Source organism: Saccopteryx leptura, chromosome 2 (genome assembly GCF_036850995.1).
Source record: "Saccopteryx leptura isolate mSacLep1 chromosome 2, mSacLep1_pri_phased_curated, whole genome shotgun sequence".
Taxonomy (NCBI): domain Eukaryota; kingdom Metazoa; phylum Chordata; class Mammalia; order Chiroptera; family Emballonuridae; genus Saccopteryx; species Saccopteryx leptura.
Window position 1 is genome coordinate 272024601 of NC_089504.1, and position 20505 is coordinate 272045105.

At 40.1% G+C, this 20505-nt stretch overlaps 1 protein-coding gene across 2 annotated transcripts in view; it reads left to right on the top strand.

The window, feature by feature from the left end:
• The first annotated feature begins 1453 nt into the window (after positions 1-1453).
• Positions 1454-20505, top strand: part of KCNH1 (potassium voltage-gated channel subfamily H member 1) — a 334319-nt gene continuing 315267 nt past the window's right edge. For both annotated transcript variants that reach the window (XM_066366052.1, XM_066366053.1), the window contains exon 1: positions 1454-1555. In XM_066366052.1, the coding sequence (XP_066222149.1) occupies positions 1477-1555 (79 nt within the window). In that variant the 5' untranslated portion in view covers positions 1454-1476. The remainder of the gene's footprint in view (positions 1556-20505) is intronic.

Genomic DNA, 20505 nt, shown 5'->3' on the forward strand with positions numbered 1-20505 from the left:
GGGTAGCTGCAATATGATAATAGAGCATGTCAGGACAGTTTATCTGTACAACTGAGGTTGCAGGCTCAGGTTTTTATTCTTCTTTCATTTTAATGTCGACTGTTGACCCAGCCTGGAATAAACTAGAAAACTATCAACTCATTTCTTTTGTGGGGCATAGACTTGGTCTCTGGCCACACCCAGTGGGGATATATGGTAAAGGGTCAGGCAAAGTGTGTGTACAGGTAGACATCTCCCCAAATCAGCAAAGAAGGGTGGTCTGACTTCTTGCCCAGAAACCTTTGGTGTATGTGATTCTTCTTATACAGGGGCAGGTGTAAAGACCGGCACCTTATCTTGTACAGTGTAGACTGTCCTTCAAGCCAAGGTTGCCCTTATTAATTGTTAAATGTTAGGGAAGCTGCCCACCCCACACTACCCCTTACCCTAAGCATTTGCCCTCAGAAACAGGCGCTTCGTTTTGCCATTTGCCAGTTTATTCCTGTTTCCTAACCTTACACGCTGATCCTAACAGTTCGTGCTTCAGCTAAAAAAAAAAAAAAAAGTATGTATATATTCATATATTTTCTTGGCTTTCTGGTAAATATTTGTTGGATAAGAACAGAAATCAGATCAGTCAACAAATTTATCAGACGCCCAGAGCCTGCATTTGGCTTTTGATTATCTTTTTTTTTTCTTTTAAGAATAAACATCATTAAAATGTCTATATGGCTTTTGATTATCTTTAAAAACAACAACTCAAGGTATCTCATCTGGAGCTCAGTCAGTCACTTTTCAAGTCTGACCTCCTACAACACAACTTCATTAATTTACTGGTACAACACTGGTTTCAAAATCAAGGTGGAGCAACTTTTACAGATAGGCATAGAAAGCCTAGGGGGAAGAGGAAGGTGTTCTAAGGGCGTCAGAGGTCCCAAGGGCTCCTGCCTGAAACAGAGCAAAGGAAGAGAGTTACATCATCATGGACCCGAAGGACTTGGGGAGACTTTGTTGGCAGGGAATCCACTAGCTAGCTGCTCACGCTGCCCTCCTCTCCACCCAGCCCAAGACGCACTGAACACAATCCCCGGCTGTGCCCAGAGGGTGGCGCTGCCAACCCAGCCTTGGCCCACAGCGGGTCGCCACCTCCTGGCCGCGGCGGGACCCCGGCTCGGTCTCCCGCAGGCCCGCTGGGGACACGCGCCCGGTAGGGGGCGCCACCAGCCCAGGCGCCGCGGCTCCCTCCGCCCACCCGGAGGCGGCTGCGGCGAGGCGAGCCCCGCGCGAGTGCACTGCCAGGCGGGCCGCAGGGAGCGAAGCGCGAAGAGGGCGCGAGGGTGGCAGCGGGAGGGAGCCGCCGCCTCTGAGCGCCTGGGTCCCCGTGGGGCGCATGGAGCGCTTCGAGCCGGGATCGCACGCGGGCCCCATGCCCCGCTTCCTGCTGCCGTGAGAAGCCGCCCGGGACGCCCCCGACTCCGAGCTGCGGGGGGCGGGGGGATGACCATGGCCGGAGGCAGGAGGGGACTGGTGGCCCCGCAGAACACGTTTCTGGAGAATATTGTCCGGCGGTCCAATGGTAAGAGGTGCATTCGGGTTTCAGTCACCCGGGCTTTTCATCCGTGCCTTTATTGCAGTCGCATCCCGCCGCTCGGCGCCAGCAGATGCAGCAGAACCCAGAGCTCCGTTGGGAGCCGCGGCACGGGCGCCCCGGCTGCCACCTGGAGGTTGGGAAAGGTGGGCAGGGCGGGGCGGGGTCTGATGGGCCCCCATCCCGAGAGGAGAGGTCCCCTGGGGACGTCCTGTGGGCCTTTCTCCCGCCTTCTCGGTCTCCTCACCAGAGAGCGTAACAGCTGATGAGCAAAGTACTGGGAAAAGTGATGGGAAGCCAGCCGCAGCAGGAGCGGCCGCGCGTCCCCCATCGGAACAGCCCACCCTCCGCGAAGGCTCTGGAGCGCTCCGGCTGCTGCCCCCCGCGGCGTCGCCTCCCCACAGGGGGCGCCAGCTGTGGAGATCGCCAGCTCCAGCCGCCTCCGCCTTCACCCCGGCGCCCGAAAGTCCGAGGTGTAGGGACGCAGGAATTTAGGGACATGCTGCAGGCTGCCGGATCTCACCTCTTCACCGAGCCACCCACCCACTTTGAGGTTAAGTTAAGGCCATCAGGGGCAGAATTTCCTAGACTCAGGTGGAAGTGGAGGGCACCGACCGGTGCAGATGGCTAAGTGGTCACAGGTACGAATTTGTCACAGTTCCTCTCTTCCAAACACAACAGTGTTTTATGCCCATTAATCTTGCTCACCTATAAATTCCCAAGCTCACCAAGCCTGTAGATCTCAACTACCCAATAAACCAATGCTCCCCGCCCCTCTTTTTCCCCCGTGGCCTTAAGATAGACAGTACCCCGAAGGGAGGGGGGCGATAGACCTAGGAGCAGGGCTGGAAAAGGAAACATTTCAGATGCCTTCAGGACTCACAGCGGAGCACCAGGCTGAGATGCTTACAGAGCAAATAGGTGCAGTGCCCTCTCTGTCATCAAAGGACTAAAATGAAAGGCCAGCCTTATAGAAGCTCTTTATAGACTCCTGGACGTTCTCCTTCCAGAGACAGATGACATTCATGAGAGGGACATGAAGCGCTAACTCGGGAATTGGGTTTTAAAAATATGTGAATATCTTGGTTTTGGAGCCTTAAAGAGCTGTGTTAAAGCTTGGGCTTCTATTTGGATTTAGTTAGGGAGTGAGGGGAAGGGCATGAAAAGTGACTTATGCTACTAAAAACACTCTTTAATTAAGAAGTGATTTAAGTTTATCTTATAATAAAATAACTAGGATAGCAAATCATCATGTATTAAATACTTACTAGAAATAATTACTATTTTTATTATGTACCTCTTACAAATAAGATTATTGAAGAGTTTCTGGTCACCTTTCCCTTCAAGGTCTTCCTCACTCAAAACTAAGGTGGCTTTTAAAGCAAGGTCACAGCTGTTACCTGGGGATAGAAGGTGATGATAAGTACTGCACAAACAGCCACAATGAATTCTTCTGCTATAAAAAAGCTGGTGGTTTTCAAAGATTTTTAAAAAGTAAAACCACTATTTTAGAGTTAAATGTGCTGTGATTGCTATTGTTATTGGCCTGTTAGGGGATATGGAGGCAATCTTGCTGACTGGGGGATCCCCTTGGCAGTGACATCAACATTCTTATCAATATCAGTGACAATTTCATTTTTTGGTGAAGAGGCAAAGTCCTTTAAGTGAGAGGGGAAACCTCGTATGTCTAATATATACCATGGTATGTTTTTGAATGGAGAGAGCAGTAAGAGAATCTTACATGTAGAAGTCACAAGATTCGTCGGGCTTCATAGGAGAAACTTAAAAATCCTGGAGCTAATAACACACACACACACACACACACACACACACACACACACACGGGCACATGCGCACACACTCCTGAAGCTGGTACCATAATTTAAAAAAATACTGGGGCTGAGAAGGCAGAACACCTTCTAGTTTAGTTGACCTAGAGCCACTTCACCTCTGAACGCATGTGTAGAACTCAGTTGAAGAACTAGCTCAATATTTTTGGTGCTGGCACTCTAACTTCAGCACCATTTCCTAAGCTCAACTTCAGTCAACCAACCAACTAATCAAACAGCATCAACAACCAAAACAAAACATGTTGGGAGAAAGGATGAACTTTTAAAATTATGTATTATTTCAGAAGAAAAGATTCCAATCATGAAATGTGGAATTTAAGTTTTTAGTGATTTCTTTCATTGTATTTCCTGAACACAAATAGAAAAAAATTTGTGGAAATATTACAGTATCTACATGCATTATATTATTTTACTGTGATGGAAAAAGTCTATTTAAAAATATTGATTTTCTCCTCCCAAAATCCACCAGCCTTTTTTTTCCTGGACATTATAGTATTTTAAATAGCACTTTGCCTTTAAAAATAGCACTACTTTTTGATTAATTCATTAGGTATTTTCTCCCAGTGGTGTTTATGCAGTATTTTTGTTCCTCTTTTAAAGATCAGAAAACTGAGTCCTAGGAATATTAAGTGGCGTTCAAAGTGGCTGGCATATAGTGCCTGAAGCAGGTGTTCCTTAAAGGATAGCATTCATTTTTCTTGTAGCATCATTGTTTCTCCAGACATTTATGACTTAACCTGTGGAACTGTTTTCATCATGCTTGAAAAACTATTCTAATTTTATGCTAATGGATAGTAGAACTGACTTTGTTTTGGGGCATTTGAGTATCTGGTGTCTGGAATATCATAGAACTGGAGGCTAAGACAGACCTTGGGGATAATCTGCCCTCCTTCCCTGTTACTGTATAGATGAAAAAATTAAAGTATTGCTTTTCTTCAAATATTTAAGGGCAGTACTGATGAACCTCTAAGCCTCTTGACCCCAGTGTCATGTTTCTTATGGTACACGGTGAAATGACCTTCCTCGTATTACCATTGTTTTCTCTAGAGAAGCATAATTTCCCAGTGGAGATTAAATAAAATGTTATAACAACAAGAACAACATCCATTTTGGCTAACAGCCATGCTACCACATCCAAACAGAATAAGAGGGCAAAGGAGAAGCTAATTCTGTTTCAAGGGAGGGCAGTATTTTTACTTTTGTCAATGGTTTGGCTAAAGGCACGGGCAGAATAACGGGCTCTTAATATGTGTGTACCCGTTATAATATATATTTAAAGTCTCTTTTCATAAAATATCACTTTTGATCTTCATCAACTGGCAAAGGAGGTGCAGTGTTTCCGTTTCAGAGTTTTGGGAACTGAGAATCCTCGGGTCAAATAATTTACCTACAGTTGGTTAGTAAAGAGGGAGTTAAAGGTGGTTAAAGGCAGCGTAGGGACTAGTCAGTAGTTGTTCATCCCATAAAGATTTGCTGAGCATACTAATTGAACACTGGGGATGTGGTAGGAAACAAGAAAGCCCCTTACTCTGAGTAAGTTACATTCTAGTGAATCTTGGTTCAAGGATCTTTCCCCTATTCCACCATGTTTTTCTGGCTGCAACTCTTACTTAGGCTTGACATTGGATTACAAAACAAAACAAAAGAAAACAAAACACCCCCTCCAAAACCCAAAAAACAAAACCACTCTTAAGGTGTTTACTGATCTTGATGGGATTAAAATCTAGTTTAACTTTCTTTGGTACATTCTGAATACCATTTGAAGGTGACATTTGATAATTATCTCTTATTTGGACAGTTGTAAATAGTCAGCAGGAATAATTAATGGGCCAGATTTGATTTGTGCTTGCTTGTGGTCGTATTGGCCATCGTTTCAAATCCTCCAGTTGATTTCATTGCCACATAGGCAAAGCTAGCCTGCTTCTCTTCATATGCATGGTTGGAAAGTGTTGCTCCAGAATGTCTTTTGATGGTTGCTTAAATCTGCAGGCACTTACTTTCAGAACGCTCGCTGAGGCAAATAGGAGATCTGCTTTAGGAAGGCTGGCAGACCCTAGTGCCAGGAAACTACAAAAATATTACCCTAAATGGTCCCATTCGAGCAGAACATATGCTTTAGTGTTCAGAAACCTATAGCAAACAACTGTAGGTGCCAATAAGAACCCATGCACGTTAACAGGAGCAAAACACAGCACATTTGGGTCCAGATTTATGTACGTGTATAATTTACAGATTGCTAAGTCAGCTGTGTTTTTGCATAGTGTTAAGTTGGTTCAGGTTGTTGATAGAATTAGTTAGCAAACTGGATGAGAGCCACAGGTAGTGTCGTGTCTCCTCACCGATGTGTTGAGCCACGGGAATATTTCTAGAACAGAAAGCCCATTCTGTTTTGAAGGAGAATAAATGAGATTATGACCCGCTTGATGGAGCTTGTTTTCTCTTGTAATATGTTCTAAGATAACCTTCAACCCAGGCTCAGCTGTCTTTCTCCAAAGAGTGTCAAAAATTTAATCTATTGGCTGATATTAGCTGGGGGATTAAGAGGATGAATCTTTGTGATTTAACACCAGGCGGTAATCTCCTAACTCCATGATTTTTATGAACTTCATCTATTTTATTAATAAAGCATTAAAGAATAGATGCCTTTGAGGAACATTGTGGGTAAATTGAATCTCTGGCTTCATCTTCTCCTGACACCAGCTTTGTATTCATTTGGCAGTGGCCCCTTCAGTGGTACCTTGAAGTCTGCCACTCCACCCCCTCTACTTGCCCTTTCGGTTAGATAGTTAATGGCTTGGAAACAAACATTTAAAATACACCTTAGTTCTTTATGGAAATGAACCCATTTTGAAAAGTGAGCATCTGCTTTATACATTTAGGATATTTGGACCATGGTTCTTGTTTTTGTTTTGTTTCTCCCTTTGAGTAGCCATACCTTTAACTGGTGAGAAAGAGAATAGCAGAATCTCAGGTTTGAAGGAACGTTCTTTACAATTCATCTCCCAGTGTTTGAATCTTCTTCAGAGCATCCCTCCCAGTGGTTATCTAGCTTGTGCTTGTATAGCTTCCGTGATGGGACATTCATTCTCTCACAAGGGATGTTCTGTTTTCAAGCAACCATAGTTGTGAACTAGTTTTTCTTTTCTTTTCATTTCATTTCTTTCTTTTCTATTCCACTTTTTTCTTCCTTTCTTTCTCGCCATCCTTTTCTTACTGTTGTAATTTGGCCTCACCAAAATCTGCCCTCCTACAGAGACTGCTCACTGGAGGTCTGCCCTGTGGAGTGAAACTGACCTACCTCACTCTCTCTTCCACTTGAAAACGTTTTCTTTTCTTTTTTATAATTTGATAATGATTATCTTATGTGGACCTTCTCCCCCTTTAAACTTTTTACCAATTGTCTAATACCACAGTAGAAAAGCACATAAAATAATGTTGTACAGCTTTACATGTTTGTATAAAGTAAATATTGTGCGTCACCATCTATATCAAGAAGTTGGATCTTGCCAGCTCTCCAGAAGCTCCTGGAACTGGATTTGCCCTTGCTCTCCAAAGAGGACCATCTTCTGACTTAATGGTGATCACTTCTTGCATTGCCTTTTTAATTTTACCACCTTGTTTTGCATTCCTGAACACGGCAGTTTGTCTGTTTTTGAGCTTTATATATATGGGGCTAGGCAGCATGTATTCTTTTGTTCAGTTGGAGATTTAGCCATGCTGTTGCGTGTACAGTCACTTCATTGTCACTGCAGTATGGGACTTTATGGTATGACCACAACACACATTTCACCCATTCTGAATGCTGTTGATGGACACGTGTTTGTTTGCAAACTGGCCCCTGTACATGGAAAGCAAGGAGACCAAAGGAAGAGGCAGACCACTCCAGAATGACAGGGGGCAGGTTTAATAAACAAGGGAGCTTACATATGAGGCTTGTTTTGGGTGGCTGCAAGGTGGGTGGATCTCCGCACCACCTGTCAGAGTGTTAAAAGTTTATGTAGAGGCCTTAATTTAGTTCATTCACATGTCAGTCCAGATGGTCTCAACAACACCTTACTTTCTCAAAGCTGTGTCCTTGAAATAGCTCCCATCATGGGAACCGTGGGCAGAACGTGCATTCCAAGGACAGGGCAGGGGCTGAGGAGCTCCTGATTGCCTGGATCCAGCTCAAGGGTCAGTGGCAAATTACACCCTCTCAGTGACCCTCTTCAACAACATGTGAGTTGTTCTTTCAAGGTTTTTTGCTATTAATGCTTCTACAAACATTCTTGTACACGTCTTTTGGGACATGTGGGCATATATCGGGCATATGCTTAGATGCCTATGTTTAACTGCAATAGAGGCTGCCAAACAGTTTTCCAAAGGGTTTGCATCAATTTACACTGCCTCCATCAGTGTATGAGAGTTCTTACACTCCACATCCTTGCCACCACTTGGTATTTTGTCCCCCCCCTTTTTTTTGATAATGACATTACCCAAACAATCTAGTAATAAAACAGAGTCATTTAGGGTTATGTTAGTAGTGAGCACGTGATCAAAGTGAAATGAAAACAAAACTTGCTCTTGTCCTTTGGGAGGCATTAGTATCTACTGTGTGTTGGAATGTTCTCACAGTGTGAACTCACTCACACATGATGATAGATGACGCGAGAGGCTTGTACAGTTAAAATTGTGTAAAAAGGCATACGCAAAGGGTGTGTGTTGTATGTGTTGTATGTGTAAGAGACTCATTTTCTTAAATTGAGAAGCAGTAAACCCTGGGGACTGAGATTATGTAAGAATTAAAGCTGGAAGTGGGATGGAACTAGGAAGTGAATGATTTATGTTTCTTTTGCTGAAAGAAATAAAACAAAATGACTAGAAGAAAGGCATAGATTTCACAGAGGAATAAAACAATCAAAGACAAATTAAAATGCAAAGCAAACGCCAGTTTGTGGTTCAGTTTCATAAGTTTTGTGGACCTTTTATGAGCCCGAAACTGTGTGAGGAAGGGAGAATACCCAAGAAAGTAAGATGTTTGTGATTTTCATGGGGGAATCCATGCTGAAGACGAATGTGCATTGTAAACCTCTCCAAAGAGTTGGGAGATGTTATGGTGACTCAGTATGGGCTACACATTTCCCCCTTACAACTCCTCACCCAAAATTATCCTTAGATTTTACAGCTATTTTATTTGTTGTGAGGTTGGATGTGGGATGACCAGATCCCTTAAGTCAGTTTAATTTTTCTTTTTCTTCTTCTTTTTAAGTGAGAGAAGAGGAGGAGGGGAGATAGAGAGACATACTACCACATGCTCTCTGACCAGGATCCACTCAGAAACCCCTATCTGGGGCTGATGCTCTGCCCATCTTGGGTCATGCTGGTAACACAGCTATTTTTAGCACCTGAGGCGGAGGCTCCATATGCTCAAACCAACTGAGTCATGGTTGCAGAAGGGGAAAAGAGAGAGAAAGAGAGAGAAGGAGAGGTGGAGATGGAGAGGCAGATGGTCACTTCTCCTACGTACCCTGACCAGGATTTAAACCCAGGACATCCACACGCAAGGCCAACTTTCTACCACTGAGCCAACTGGCCAGGGCCTTAAGTCAGTTTAAAGAAGACAGTTACAGAATGTATGAAGCTTTGTTCTGGGACTTAAACAAGCCTCATTCTTCTGGGCTATCCCGTTACTCTGTCTTCTTTGGCATGCTGTCTTGGGTTGTGGACCTATTGTGAGCTTCCAGCCTATTCCAGATGCTGGAGTTTGCTTGATGTGTTGGTTCTTTATGCAAGTGTAGTCTTGCTGAACGGAGTGTAATCTGGCCAGCTTCAGCATCTCCCTCAGTTTCACAGTCCCTGCTGTCATAGGCATGCACTCCTGGTAGTGACAAAACTCCTTAAAAGTCTTCTGATGGGGTATTATCAAGTTATGCCAATAATCAGCATCTATTTGCTTACTCATCTTAAGATTCATTGTATAAATTAAAATGACAACTTTTGATTAGTCCTATGTCACATCAAACCAATGTTCTAAAACTAACTGAGTCAATCCTATAATTATTCATGTAATTACTAACTGAGAATGCCTCAAAACCATGGTTTGTTATAACTTCCGAAAGGTTCTGCAGTGACGTAAGATGCTTCTCTAAAGAAGAGGAATGGCTTCTCATTACCTCCTTTTTCCCGTAAAGCAATAGCATCAGCAGCCTCCACGGACTTTCCCAAAGTGCCGGAGTCAGCATCTGCAAGATGATTCTATATTGGCAAGTTTTACCAATATTTATTTTCTGCTTAACTTTTGTTTCTATGACAGTGAATTTGGAAAGCATATTTTAGACTAGAACTGCTTCACAACCATTGGAAGAAATGGAGTTAATTTGAATGATAAGTTTATATTTATTTTATCTAGATGGATTTTTTAAGTTTTTATTTTCTTTACTTTGGTTTTCTTTCAGCATTATAGAGATTGCATGGAGTTCTGTGCTGCTGTTATTAAGGCTGGGCTTTGAGCCTCTACATGGCCCAATGTACTATATATCATCTGTTTGCCTTCTTAGAGGCATTCTTTCTTTTTAAAAAATTAAATTTATTGGAGTAACATTAGTTAATGACATTATATAAGTTTCAAGTATACAATTTTATGATACATCATCTGTATACCTCATTGTGTACTCACCACCCAAACTCTAGTCTCCTTCTGCCACCATATATTTGACCCCTTTGCCCTCTTCATTCTCTCCCTACTCCCCTTCTCCTCTGGTAACCACCCTACTGTTGTCTGTGTCTATGAGTTTGTTTGTTTGTTGTTTTATATTTCACATATGAATCATATGGTTCTTATTTTTTTCTGTCTGACTTATTTACTTAGCATTATACTCTCAAGAGGCATCTTTTTTATGGCTGAGTAGTATTCCTTTATATATATCACTTCTTCTTTATCCAATCACCTGTCCAAGAACACTTAAGTTATTTCCACATCTTGACTATTGTGAATAGTGCTGTAATGAACATAGCGGTACATGTATCTTTATGAATGAGTGTTTTCAAATTTTTCTTGTAGATACCAGAAGAAGGCTTGCTAGGTAATATGGTAGCTCTATTCCTAGTCCTTTGAGGAATATCCATACTGTTTTCCACAGACGCTGCACCAATTTGCATTTCTACCAACAGTGTACAAGAGTTCCCTTTACTCCACATCTTCTCTAACACTTGTTGTTTCTTGTCTCATTGGTAATAGTTATTCTAACAGGTGTAAGGTGGTGTCTCATTGAGGTTTTGATTTGCATTTCCATTATAACTAGTGAAGTTGAGCATCTCTTTTCTAACCTGCTCTGTATCCCGGGAAGCTGCCTTATATGGATTATGTCAGTAGGCTCCCGAGCTTTCTGGCTCCTGGCTGGTGTCAGCTTGTGGGGCACACCGTTATGGGATGGGAGGGAGGAGGGAGAGGTCGTGACGTTTATTCTCCTAGTTTCCTCCCTGCAATGTCATCGTAGCCTAGCTGTTTTTCCTTGAGTAAAGTTCTCATCTTCAGTTCATTCTTTTTGGGTTTGGGTAGGTTTAGGCAGCTTAGCATTTCCAACTGTTACAAATCCTGGGGACTGCACTGTCCCTGAGGGTCTCCTCAGTGGTGTGCTGAGACCAGCTGAGCTGGCTGGTGCTGCCTTTCAAGGTCTGCACCTGCACACTCTTCCATTTTTCTGGTTTGGGGACTTTACTGTGGTAACTTGAAATCTGCTATGGTGGGAGCATTTTACACCTCAGAAATTGGCAAATCTTATAAAATGATGCACCCTCACACTAGTCAGTTCACCAGCATACACCACTGCCAATACCTCCTTCATACTTTTGTCAATAACACTTGTCTAATTATCCATCTAAGTGTGCTATCATCTTCTTGCTAGGCCTCTGCAGTAGTTTCACTCACCGGGATGAACTTGGTGAGGGGGTGTGTGTTCTTTGAACATGGCTCAAAACATTGGTGTTCTGCCTGACCAACGACCTGGTCACCTACAAATTTGATGAGCTACTTTCTCATTTCCTTTCCATCTTTTTTCTCTTTTATAATCTCAGAAGTTGGTAAACCCGTAAGTAAATTGAGATTTTTAAATTTTTTAATTAATTTTAATGGGATAACATTGATAAATCAGGGTACATATGTTCAGAGAAAACATCTCTAGGTTATTTTGACGTTTGATTATGCTGCATTCCCATCACCCAAAGTCCAATTGTCTTCCGTCACCTTCTAACTGGTTTTCTTTGTGACCCTCCCTCCTCCAACCCCCTCCCTCTCCTCCCTTTCCACCCCGTAACCCCCACACTCTTGTCCATGTCTCTGAGTCTCATTTTTATGTCTCACCTATGTATGGAATCATATAGTTCTTAGTTTTTTTTTTATTTACTTACTTCGCTCAGTATAATGTTATCAAGGTCCATCCATGTTGTTGTAAATGATCCGATGTCATCATTTCTTATGGCTGAGTAGTATTCCATACATGTACCAAAGCTTTTTAATCCACTCATCCACTGATGGACACTTGGGCTGTTTCCAGATCTTCGCTATTGTGAACAATGCTGCCATAAACATGGGGGTGCATTTCTTCTTTTCAAACAGTGCTATGGTGAAAATGGCGCCGTGAGCAGCGCGTCCGACAGATCTCCCCAAAATCACAACAAATTTATCAACTAGAAACAGGAAAATTTATCTTCGGAGCAAACTGAAAGCAATAGGACTGTTATCACTCGAATCTGAGAGACGAGGGTGTGGAGGAAGCTACCCCAGGGACGTTCATTCAAGCCGCGAGAAAGTGCGCCTGTGTGCTATCAACAAGACCACCCTCAGATGCCAATAAGAAAGAGGAAATCGAATATTATGGATACAAAAGAAAGAGAGGTAACACAAATAGATGTGGAAAAATCTATGGAGAAAAGACTTAACATATTGGAAGCCTTGGAGCTAAATGACAGAGAATTTAAAATAGAAATCTTAAAAATACTCAGAGATATACAAGAAAACACGGAAAGGCAATATAGGGAGATCAGAAAACAACTCAATGAACACAAAGAATATATTACTAAGGAAATTGAAACTATAAAAACAAATCAAACAGAAATGAAAAACTCAATTCACGAGCTGAAAAACGAGGTAACAAGTTTAGCTAGCAGAACAACCCAGATTGAAGATAGGATTAGTGAAATAGAAGACAAACAACTTGAGGCACAACAGAGAGAAGAAGAAAGAGACTCAAAAATAATAAAAAACGAGAAAGCCCTACAGGAATTATCTGACTCCATCAGAAAGAATAACATAAGAATAATAGGTATATCAGAGGGAGAAGAGAAAGAAAATGGAATGGAGAATATACTCAAACAAATAATAGACGAGAACTTCCCAAGCCTGTGGAAAGAACTAAAGCCTCAAATTCAAGAAGCAAACAGAACACCGAGTTTTCTTAACCCCAACAAACCCACTCCAAGGCACATCATAATAAAGATGACACAAACCAATGACAAAGAAAAAATTCTCAAGGCAGCCAGGGAAAAGAAGAGTACAACATATAAAGGAAGGCCTATTAGATTATCATCAGATTTCTCAGCAGAAACTCTACAAGCTAGAAGAGAGTGGACCCCAATATTTAAAGCCCTGAAAGAGAGGAACTTTCAGCCAAGAATACTATACCCATCAAAGCTATCCTTCAAGTATGAAGGAGATATAAAAACATTCACAAATACAGAAAAGATGAGAGAATTTATCACGAGAAAGCCCCCACTCCAGGAAATACTAAAGGGGGTTTTCCAACCAGATTCAAAGAACAAAAGAAAACAACACCACAAGTAACAGCTCCACCAAGAACACAATAAAACCAAACTTAAACTGTGACAACAAAGAAAAAAAAAAGGGGGGGAGAGAATGGAGATTAACAGTAGCAAAGGACGATGAAGTGCAGAAATACTTATAAGATAGGGTACTACAATGAATATGGTAGGTACCCTTTTCATTACTTAATGGTAACCACCCTAGAAAAAACCACCACAAAAACACATGACTTAAAAAAGGTAGCAACAGAGGAAAGAAGTATGGAACACAAACAAACAGAAACAAATGATAGAAAAACAAAAGAGAAGAATCAAACTAGATACAAAACTAACAGAAAGCAATTTATAAAATGGCAGTAGGGAACCCACAAGTGTCAATAATTACACTAAATGTAAATGGATTAAACTTACCAATAAAAAGACACAGAGTAGCAGAATGGATTAAAAAAGAAAATCCAACTATATGCTGCCTACAAGAAACACATCTAAGCAACAAGGATAAAAACAAATTCAAAGTGAAAGGCTGGAAAACAATACTCCAAGCAAACAACACCCAAAAAAAAGCAGGTGTAGCAATACTCATATCTGATAATGCTGACTACAAGACAGAAAAAGTACTCAAAGACAAAAATGGTCACTTCATAATGATTAAGGGGACACTGAATCAAGAAGACATAACAATCCTTAATATATATGCACCAAACCAAGGAGCACCAAAATATATAAGACAGCTACTTATTGACCTTAAAACAAAAACTAACAAAAATACAATCATACTTGGAGACCTCAATACTCCGCTGACGGCTCTAGATCGGTCATCCAAACAGAGAATCAATAAAGATATAGTGGCCTTGAATGAAATACTAGAACACCTGGATATGATAGACATCTACAGGACACTTCATCCCAAAGCGACAGAGTATACATTTTTCTCTAGTGTACATGGAACATTCTCAAGAATTGACCATATGTTGGGCCACAAAGACAATATCAGCAAATTTAGAAAAATTGAAATTGTACCAAGCATATTTTCTGATCATAAAGCCTTGAAACTAGAATTCAACTGTAAAAAAGAGGGGGAAAAACCCACAAAAATGTGGAAACTAAACAACATACTTCTAAAAAATGAATGGGTCAAAGAAGAAATAAGCGCAGAGATCAAAAGATACATACAGACAAATGAAAATGAAAATACGACATATCAGAATCTCTGGGATGCAGCAAAAGCAGTAATAAGAGGAAAGTTCATATCACTTCAGGCCTATATGAACAAACAAGAGAGAGCCGAAATAAACCACTTAACTTCACACCTTAAGGAACTAGAAAAAGAAGAACAAAGACAACCCAAAACCAGCCGAAGAAAGGAGATAATAAAAATCAGAGCAGAAATAAATGAAATAGAGAACAGAAAAACTATAGAAAAAATCAATAAAACAAGGAGCTGGTTCTTTGAAAAGATCAACAAAATTGACAAACCCTTAGCAAGACTCACCAAGGAAAAAAGGCACAGGACTCAAATAAATAAAATCCAAAATGAAAGAGGAGAGATCACCACAGACATCATAGATATACAAAGAATTATTGTAGAATACTATGAAAAATTATATGCCACCAAATACAACAATCTAGAAGAAATGGATAAATTCCTAGAACAATACAACCTTCCTAGACTGAGTCATGAAGAAGCAGAAAGCCTAAACAGACCAATCAGCAGGGAGGAAATAGAAAAAACTATTAAAAACCTCCCCAAAAATAAAAGTCCAGGCCCAGACGGTTATACTAGTGAATTCTATCAAACATTCAAAGAAGACTTGGTTCCTATTCTACTCAAAGTCTTCCAAAAAATTGAAGAAGAAGCAATACTTCCAAACACATTTTATGAGGCCAACATAACCCTCATACCAAAACCTGGCAAGGATGGCACAAAGAAAGAAAACTACAGACCAATATCTCTAATGAATACAGATGCTAAAATTCTAAACAAAATACTGGCAAACCGAATACAACAACATATTAAAAAAATAATACATCATGATCAAGTGGGATTCATCCCAGAATCTCAAGGATGGTTCAACATACGCAAAACGGTTAACGTAATACACCATATCAACAAAACAAAGAACAAAAACCACATGATCTTATCAATAGATGCAGAAAAGGCTTTTGATAAAATACAACACAATTTTATGTTTAAGACTCTCAACAAAATGGGTATAGAAGGAAAATATCTCAACATGATAAAGGCCATATATGATAAACCATTAGCCAACATCATTTTAAACGGCAAAAAACTGAGGACTTTCTACCTTAAATCAGGAACAAGACAGGGTTGTCCACTCTCTCCACTCTTATTTAACGTGGTGCTAGAAGTTCTGGCCAGAGCAATCAGACAAGACAAAGAAATAAAAGGCATCCATATTGGAAAAGAAGAAGTAAAGGTATCACTTTTTGCTGATGATATGATCCTATACATCGAAAACCCGAAGGACTCCACAAAAAGATTATTAGAAACAATAAACCAATACAGTAAGGTCGCAGGATACAAAATTAACATACAGAAGTCCATAGCCTTTCTCTATGCCAACAATGAAATATTAGAAAACGAACTCAAAAAAATAATCCCCTTCACGATTGCAACAAAAAAAATAAAATACCTAGGAATAAACATAACAAAGAATGTAAAGGACCTATATAATGAAAATTACAAAGCATTGTTAAGGGAAATCGAAAAAGATACAATGAGATGGAAAAATATTCCTTGTTCTTGGATAGGAAGAATAAATATAATCAAAATGGCCATATTACCCAAAGCAATATACAAATTTAATGCAATTCCCATCAAAATCCCTATGAGATTTTTTAAAGAAATGGAACAAAAAATCATCAGATTTATATGGAACTATAAAAAACCCCGAATAGCCAAAACAATCCTAAGGAAAAAGAATGAAGCTGGGGGCATTACAATACCTGACTTTAAACTATATTATAGGGCCACAATAATCAAAACAGCATGGTATTGGCAGAAAAATAGACACTCAGACCAATGGAACAGAATAGAAAGCCCAGAAATAAAACCACATATATATGGTCAAATAATCTTTGATAAAGGGGCCAACAACACACAATGGAGAAAAGAAAGCCTCTTCAACAAATGGTGTTGGGAAAACTGGAAAGCCACATGCAAAAGAATGAAACTCGACTACAGCCTGTCCCCGTGTACTAAAATTAATTCAAAATGGATCAAAGACCTAAATATAAGACCTGAAACAATAAAGTACATAGAAGAAGACATAGGTACTAAACTCATGGACCTGGGTTTTAAAGAATATTTTATGAACTTGACTCCAATGGCAAGAGAAGTGAAGGCAAAGATAAATGAATGGGACTACATCAGAATAAAAAGTTTTTGCTCAGCAAGAGAAACTGATATAAAAATAAACAGACAGCCAACTAAATGGGAAATGATATTTTCAAACAACAGCTCAGATAAGGGCCTAATTTCCAAAATTTACAAAGAACTCATAAAACTCAACAACAAACAAACAAACAATCCAATAAAAAAATGGGAAGAAGACATGAATAGACACTTCTCCCAGGAAGAGATACAAATGGCCAACAGATATATGAAAAAATGCTCAGCTTCATTAGTTATTAGGGAAATGCAAATCAAAACTACAATGAGATACCACCTCACTCCTGTTAGATTAGCTATTATCAACAAGACGGGTAATAGCAAATGTTGGAGAGGCTGTGGAGAAAAAGGAACCCTCATTCACTGTTGGTGGGACTGTAAAGTAGTACAACCATTATGGAGGAAAGTATGGTGGTTCCTCAAAAAACTGCAAATAGAACTACCTTATGACCCAGCAATCCCTCTACTGGGTATATACCCCAAAACCTCAGAAACATTGATACGTGAAGACACATGTAGCCCCATGTTCATTGCAGCACTGTTCACAGTGGCCAAGACATGGAAACAACCAAAAAGCCCTTCAATAGAAGACTGGATAAAGAAGATGTGGCACATATACACTATGGAATACTACTCAGCCATAAGAAACGATGACATCAGATCATTTACAGCAAAATGGTGGGATCTTGATAACATTATAAGGAGTGAAATAAGTAAATCAGAAAAAAACAAGAACTACATGATTCCATACATTGGTGGAACATAAAAATGAGACTAAGAGACATGGACAAGAGTGTGGTGGTTACCAGGGGTGGGGGGAGGGAGGACAGGGGGAGAGTTAGGGGGAGGGGGAGGGGCACAGAGAACTAAATAGAGGGTGGCGAAGGACAATCTGACTTTGGGCGAGGGGTATGCAACATAATTTAATGACAAAATAACCTAGACATGTTTTCTTTGAATATATATACCCTGATTTATTAATGTCATCCCATTACCATTAATAAAAATTTATTTAAAAAAAAAAAAAAAAACAAACAGTGCTATGGTGTTCTTGGGGTATATTCCTAAAAGTGGTATAGCTGGGTCAAAAGGCAGTTTGATTTTTAATTTCTTGAGGAATCTCCATACTGTTTTCCACGGTGGCTGCACCAGTCTGCATTTCCACCAGCAGTGCAGGAGGGTTACCTTTTCTCCACATCCTTGCCAGCACTTATTCTGTGTTGTTTTGTTGATGAGCACCATTCTGACTGGTTTGAGGTGATATCTCATTGTGGTTTTAATTTGCATTTCTCTAATGATTAGTGTTGTTGAGCATTTTTTCATATGCCTGTTGGCCATCTGTATGTCCTCTTTGGAGAAGTGTCTATTCATTTCTTTTGCCCTTTTTTTTTTTTTGTATTTTTCTGAAGTTGGAAATAGGGAGGCAATCAGACGGACTCCCGCATGCGCCCGACCGGGATCCACCCGGCATGCCCACCAGGGGCCAATGCTCTGCCCATCTGGAGCGTTGCTGTGCTGCAACCAGAGCCATTCTAGTGCCTGAGGCAGAGGCCATAGAGCCATCCTCAGCACCCGGGCCAACTTTGCTACAATGGAGCCTTGGCTGTGGGAGGAGAAGGAGAGACAGAGAGGAAGGAGAGGGGGAGGGGTGGAGAAGCAGATGGGCGCTTGTCCTGTGTGCCCTGGCCAGGAATCGAACCCAGGACTCCTGCACGCCAGGCTGATGCTCTACCACTGAGCCAACCGGCCAGGGCTCTTTCGCCCATTTTTTGATTGGATTGTTTGTCTTCCCGGTATTGAGTTTTACTAGTTCTTTATAAATTTTGATTATTAACCCCTTATCAGACGTATTGTCAAATATATTCTCCCATTGTGTAGTTTGTCTTTTTATTCTGTTCTTATTGTCTTTAGCTGTGCAGAAGCTTTTTAGTTTGATATAGTCCCATTTGTTTATCCTGTCTTTTATTTCACTTGCCCTTGGAGATAAATCGGCAAATATGTTGCTGCAATAGATGTCAGAGAGCTTACTGCCTATGTTTTCTTCTAAGATGCTTATGGTTTTACGGCTTACATTTAAGTCTTTTATCCATTTTGAGTTTATTTTTGTGAATGGTGTAAGTTGGTGGTCTAGTTTCATTTTTTTGCAGGTAGCTGTCCAATTTTCCCAACACCATTTGTTGAAGAGGCTGTCTTTACTCCAATGTATGCTCTTACCTCCTTTGTCAAATATCAGTTGTCCATAAAAGTATGGGTTTATTTCTGGGTTCTCAGTTCTGTTCCATTGATCTATATGCCTGTTCTTATGCCAGTACCAGGCTGTTTTGAGTACAATGGCCTTATAGTATAACTTGATATCTGAAAGTGTGATACCTCCCACTTTATTCTTCCTTTTCAAGATTGCTGAGGCTATTCGTGTTCTTTTTGGGTTCCATATAAATTTTTGGAATATGTGTTCTATATCTTTGAATTAAGTCATTGGTATTTTAATCGGTATTGCATTGAATTTATAAATTGCTTTGGGTAATATAGACATTTTAATGATGTTTATTCTTCCTAACCATGAGCACGGTATATGCGTCCACTTGTTTGTATCTTCCCTGATTTCTTTTATCAATGTTTTATAATTTTTTGAGTACAAATCTTTAATCTCCCTAGTTAAATTTATTCCTAGGTACTTTATTTTTTGGTTGCAATGGTAAAGGGGATTGCTTCCTTAATTTCTCTTTCTGACAGTTCATTGTTAGTATATAAAAATACCTCTGATTTCTGAGTATTAATTTTATATCCTGCCACCTTGCTGAATTAATTTATCAGGTCTAGTAGTTTTTTTACTGAGACTTTAGGGTTTTCTATATACATTATCATATCATCTGCAAATAATGATAGTTTTACTTCTTCTTTTCCAATTTGGATGCCTTTTATTTCTTCTTCTTGTCTGATTGCTGTGGCTAGGACTTCCAGAACTATGTTGAATAAGAGTAGTGAAAGGGGGCACCCCTACCTTGTTCCTCATCTTAAGGAGATTGCTTTTAATTTTTGCCCATTGAGTATGATGTTGGCTGTGGGTTTTTCATAGATGGCTTTTATCATGTTGAGGTATGTTCCCTGTATTCCCACTTTGCTGAGAGTTTTGATCATGAATGGGTGCTGGATTTTATCAAATGCTTTTTCTGCATCTATTGAAATTATCATGTGGTTTTTCTCCTTCCTTTTGTTTATGTGATGAATAACATTGATTGATTTGTGAATATTGTACCAGCCTTGCCTCCTCAGAATAAATCCCACTTGATCCTGGTGTATGATTTTTTTCATATATTGCTGGATCCGGTTTGCTAATATTTTGTTGAGGATTTTAGCATCTAAATTCATCAGGGATATTGGCCTATAATTTTCTTTCTTTGTGTTGTCTTTGCCTAGTTTTGGAGCCAGAATTATACTCGCCTCATAAAAGGAGCTTGAAAGTCTTCCTTCCTCTTGAATTTTTTGAAATAGCTTGAGAAGGATAGGAGTTAGTTCTTCTTTGAATATTTGGTAGAATTCACTTGTGAAACCATCAGGCCCAGGACTTCTCTTTTTTGGGAGTTTTTTGATAACTGTTTCAATCTCATTTGGTGTAATCAGTCTGTTTAGGTTTTTTGATTCTTCCAGATTAATTTTTGGAAGATTATTTGTTTCAAGGAATTTTTCCATTTTATCTAGGTCATCTAGTTTTTTGGCATACAGTTCTTCATAGTATTTTCTTACAATATTTTGTATTTCTGTTGTGTCAGTTGTTATTTCTCCACTATCTCATTTCTAATTTTATTTATTTGAGTCCTCTCTCTTTTTTTTTTCTTGGCGAGTCTGGTTAAAGGTTCATCGATCTTGTTTACCTTTTCAAA